The sequence below is a fragment of the Callorhinchus milii genome, unplaced genomic scaffold (genome assembly GCF_018977255.1).
Source record: "Callorhinchus milii isolate IMCB2004 unplaced genomic scaffold, IMCB_Cmil_1.0 Scaffold2, whole genome shotgun sequence".
NCBI classification, from domain to species: Eukaryota; Metazoa; Chordata; class Chondrichthyes; order Chimaeriformes; family Callorhinchidae; genus Callorhinchus; species Callorhinchus milii.
This window is the reverse complement of record NW_024704743.1, coordinates 631,490-636,554: the sequence shown is the minus strand read 5'-3', so window position 1 is coordinate 636,554 and position 5,065 is coordinate 631,490. Positions and strand designations below refer to the sequence as shown.

At 50.6% G+C, this 5,065-nt stretch overlaps 2 protein-coding genes across 2 annotated transcripts in view; both read right to left on the bottom strand.

Moving 5' to 3' along the window:
* dlec1 (DLEC1 cilia and flagella associated protein) overlaps positions 1-5,065 on the bottom strand; it is a 58,671-nt gene that overhangs the window by 42,826 nt on the left and 10,780 nt on the right. The gene's annotated exons all lie outside the window — the stretch shown is intronic.
* LOC103173327 (villin-1) overlaps positions 3,546-5,065 on the bottom strand; it is a 24,200-nt gene continuing 22,680 nt past the window's right edge. Inside the window, exon 17 of the mRNA XM_042332519.1 lies at positions 3,546-4,443. Within this exon, the coding sequence (XP_042188453.1) occupies positions 4,330-4,443 (114 nt within the window). The 3' untranslated portion in view covers positions 3,546-4,329. The remainder of the gene's footprint in view (positions 4,444-5,065) is intronic.

The window sequence follows — 5,065 nt, the reverse complement described above, 5'->3', positions numbered from 1 at the left end:
TTATTATTATGAAGGGATTATTACCATAGGTGTGTGCATGGATGTCTGTGTGTGTGTGAATATATGTCTGTGTGTGGATCTATGTGGGTGTGTGTGTCTGTCTGTGTGCGTATGTCTCTGTATGTATGTCTGTGTGTATGTATGTGTGTGTACGTATGTGTGTGTGTATGTTTGTGTGTGTGTATGTCTGTGTGGGTGTATGTATGTCTGTGTATATGTCAGAGGGCTTTGAGCTCACATGCGCTATATCAAAAGTAAGGATTATTATTATTACAATTTGAAGTCTTCACGGCTCACCTGTTGACGTTGCAGAGCCACCAGGGGGCGGGTGAGGTCTTTAAACCTTCCTTATCTCTGCAGAAATTCTTCTAAGGGCAATTAATCGGGTTCTTCTTGGAGCTGAACTGGCCCCAAGGCGACCTGCCAGGCAATGGACTGTCGGTATTGAGCCAGTCCATCTGTGACGGTCCCAGTTCCTGAGCCAAGAGGGGCCGCAGTGTCCCAGGGCACTCGCGGCTGATGGCAGCCCAGCCCGGCCCTGGCTCATCCATCGGCAGGACCTGGAAGGGCCGACCGGTCACTGGGGGCAGGGAATCCTCCCCCTCAGCTCCTGTTGACCCCGCAGCCAAAGCTCTAACAGGGAGGGGGGTCCTAGGCTGGACAAGCATTGGGAAAGCTTGGCCGGACAGCGCTCTCGATGGCCGAGCTGTGTGTGGGTTTAGCTGGTTAGACTCCAGCAGTTACCCCAACGCACACTCTGGGGCTCCCCACCCACACCCCCCTCCACAAGCCTTGGCTCTCGCCAACCTGCGCCTAATACTCCATGTAAGCAGTGGGCGTCCGTCCAGGAAGAGAGAGAGAGAGAGAGAGCGTATTCCATTCCAACAACCTATCTCTGGGGTTTCCACGTGTAATTGGGAGGTGGGGAATTCTCAGTTGGGTTTGGAGACTCTTAAGCAACGGTGACGGGTTTCCGTGTGTCATCAAGCGTCGGCGATTGAACCCATAGCACCATCCGCAGGATTTGCGATGCATTTAACCAGAACATTGGGCTTTCAGGAGAGGAAACCGTCCAATACGTCATCCAAGCCCTGGAATTCAACCTAGCCTTAGCCCGTAAGATCATGTTGTCTTAAGAGCTGAGACCAGGTAGAATTAGGCAACATTCTTTAGATATTACCTGTGGCCCAGTGGTTGGAGCACTCGCCTCACAGTGTGGGTGGTTTCAAGAACAAACGAGATCGATTTCTGCTGGAAAATAATATCTGGGGGATAACCGTGCAAAGTTTGGGACACAGCACGTCAAGCGACTTTTAAGCGCAGGTCCCCAGGATGGTGGAAGGCCCAACTAGATCTGGATCTTGGTCAATTCTTACGTTCTTACGTAAACACTTTGTGCACAGAAACTCCCGGGTCAAACACTTCCCTTTTCCAGTAGAGAAGCGTCTCAAGATCTTTGCCCGTCCGCCTGAGAGAGAAAAACGGTCACGTTGGGACCTTGCTTTATGTGTTAAATGTGTTAAGAGTTGAGGTGCAGATCAGCCATGATCTAATAGGGCTTAAATGGCCGACTCCTAAACTCTTATATAAAAGATGGCATCTCCGACAACAACTTATGACACTTGCGCAGCGCCTTACACGTCGGGAGGACGTCCCAAGGCGCTGGACAGTCAGGGATTTGGACCCGAGTTGCGATCACGAGGAGTGGTCAGGACAACGTCAACATCAGCGAGGCAACAACAACCACATCTTGGCGCGGGTACAGAGTCCGAGACAAAGACTTTTGAGAAATTAACTATTTTAATACAGTATTTGTTACAGGAAATGGTAGAGCCATAGTACAGTGGAGAGGGAGGTGAGGAGTTCGGTGAGGATCCCAACAACAACAGGGACAATACATTGTCCTTATAGATAGCGCCTTTCACGTCGCGAGGATGCCCCAAGGCGCTGAACATCCAGAGCAAGTTTAATACTCTCGCTCTCTCTGTCCCCCATTGATCAATCCACAACTAGCTCAATACCCAGGCAGGAACCTTGAAGAGCAACATCAGTGGTGGAACTCTGGTGACGCTCTTTTTCCTTGACATTGCTGCCCTTTGAAGAGACTAATGGGGGTGAGTGAGGAGAGGACTCCAGGTAGCTCCAGGGATTGTCAAGTGACCCAAAGGTAGGGATGAAATAGGTCCTTTGGCCCCTTTGACCTCGCCCTTCCAATTCACCCAACCTACCCTCCTCCCATTATTAAGTGTCGACGAGGCTGTCCTCATTTCTCTCCGAAAGGCTGATTTGAGATGGGGGAGGGAGCGGTGGGGAGATAATTTTGATCTGGAAAAATTGTTCGCTATGGCAAAGGGTTAACCTAACTGACTTAGCAGAGGAAACAAGCACCAAACTGAGAGGGAGCAAAGGGAGGGAGGGAGACAGGAAGGTTAGGCAGAAATATTTTACACAGAGAGCCACAGATTGTTGTTGGGAGTCCAATAAGGAGATAAAGGCTTTTTTGCCCCATTAAGCTTTGCCAATGGCATCATCTACATAGCCACAAGGAGCCACTGGCCTCTATTCTCTCTCCAGAAGGCTCTGGTTTGAGATTGTGAATGGGAGGGAGAGGGGGGAGGAGGGGAAGGAAAGTTAGATGAACTTCTGGAGTGGAATGAAATTGGTACGAAGAAGGGGTAAAGGTTGAAAGATGGACTCGTTGTATAATGGGCCTTAACTGTTGCATTAAAAGCCTCATCTTCTCCAACCCAGAAACTCAGATACAGAACCCTCAAAAGGGGTAGGAGGGTGACTGAAGACATGGTCGAAGAGGAGGGTCTTGAGACGGGTCTTGAAGGAGCCAAGGGAGGATGCAAAGCAGAGGGATTGTGGGATAGAGTTCCAAAGGATGGGGGCAGAGAAGCTGAAGGTCCTCCTGCCAATGGGAAAGGCGGGGGACGGGAAGCAGGAGGGAGCGGAAATCTCAAAAGTTCAGACAAAGAAGACCCTTTGGACAATTTGACCTCAGAATCCCCTAACCAACCAATCGCTATCCCATCACAGCCCCAAGCTCTTTTTAAATGAGTGTGTTGACCTTGACTCGTTCCAGTCATTAATTACCCTCTGGGAAAAGAAATAGTTCCTGATGTCTGTCCTGAAATTGCCCCTTTGCAACTCCGAACCTGTGAACTCTTGTCCTGCTGTCAGGAAATATTGTTCTGGGTATATTACTCTTCCAATCCCAGTTAGACTTTTATTCACCCAGAGCCACAAAAGATTGGTCAAGGTTCAGATGGATGAAAGTTCTTTGTACCATTGGATCTCATCCTTCCAACCCAACTAACTAACTAACTGAGAGTCTACAACAACAACTTGCATTTATGTAGAGCCCTCTCACGTGGGTTAGCGTCTCAGAGCGCTTGACAGTGGCGGAGTCTGACAACGAACGAGTGGGAGAGGGAGGGGGGAGGTGACCATAAACACGATCAAAAAGGAAGGCCTTCAGGTGGGATTCGAAGCTGGGGAGGGAGGGGATTGAGGGAGAGAGTTCCAGAGTTTCGGGGAGTAGCGGCTGAAGGCTGAGCAGACCCAACAACAACAACAACAACAACAACTTGCAACTTTACACAGCGACCCGTTAAGTCTCGGAGTGGTTAACAATGGCGTAGTTGGAGGCCGAGCCGGGGAGCAAAGGGAGGTGACCGTAGGCGCGGTCGAAGAGGAAAAGTCTTCAGGTGCGATCTGAAGGTGCTTTCCCGTGAGTGACGACCGAGGATCTTTAAAACGAGCGACAGATTGTGGAAGAATTCTTAAACTCGGTCTAAATTCTGAAAGAAAAACAAAACCGGGGGCGGGCGCAGCGGGCAGGCGGGCAAACCGTCTTCGAGAAGGGGAGGTGACGGGGCCAAAGTCTAATGCACAAGGGATGGAGCTATCCATACTCTGGAGGGTAAAATCGACAGGATGCTAACCTCTCTCCTGGAGTCTCTTCAAGATAGAGCAACGCCCCTCTTTCAGGGCCTTTCCCCCTCCCCCCTTCCCCCCTTTCATCCCTTCCCTCCCCTCTACCCTCCCCTCTCCCCCCCCTAATCTATAATATTCAAACTCCATCATATACAGTTAAACCACCTTTATAAATCTGCGTCACTGAATGGAAATTTCAGAGATAAGAACAACGAAAAAAGAAGAATCATGATTTCTACGACACTCTATTGGCCGAATGTATAATCTCATAGACTAGATTAGCGGAGGTCGGAGGGCAGAAATTGCCCGCTTCCCCCCCCCAACACCCCCACAAGCACACCACCCAAACATACTCCCCGCCCCATCCGTCCGCACCTCAAAACCCCCTCAAAACAATCCCGCTTGCTTCTTCAATGCTTTCTTTTGCCAGCCCGGCTTATTGGAAAACTCATCCAAGGTCATTCCGAAGAGGTCCAGAAAGTCTTCTTCGGTCAGGTATTCCTGAAGAGGAAACAAATCACCGGGTTAGGCTGGCAATATCCTCCTCCTCCTCCTCCTCCTCATCCTCCTCCTCCTCCTCATCATCATCATCATCTGGCCACTCACTCCATGGCTGTAGAGTCCCGGAGAGAGTGGCTGTTAGCCCACTCACCTCACAAGTTTTTCACCCAAAGGGTTAGCGGAAATCTGGAACTCTCTCCCTCCCCACCCCCAAAGATCTGTGGATCCATTCACGTCTTCGAGACCGAGGTGGATAGATACTTGTTAGGTCAGGGCATTGAGGGATACGGGGGGGCAAAGGCGGGTAATTGGAGTTTGAGGTACAAATCAGCCATGATCTTTACAGAATGGCGGAACAGGCTTGAGGGGTCTGAATGGCCTCCTCCTGTTTCTATGACCCAGGTTTGATTCCCGAACGGGCGAAACCCGAGGCGCATTTCCTTACTCCCCGTCCTCTGACTAACACACAGAACCCACTTGTTAGTCAATTGGCGGATCATCTTCTGGAGGTAATAATCGGGAGGACGTCCCAAGGCGCTGGACAGTCAGGGATTTGGACCCGAGCTGGGGGTTGGGATCAGGAAGGGGGGGCAGGGAGGGCAGGGAGTGTGGGTGGGGGGGG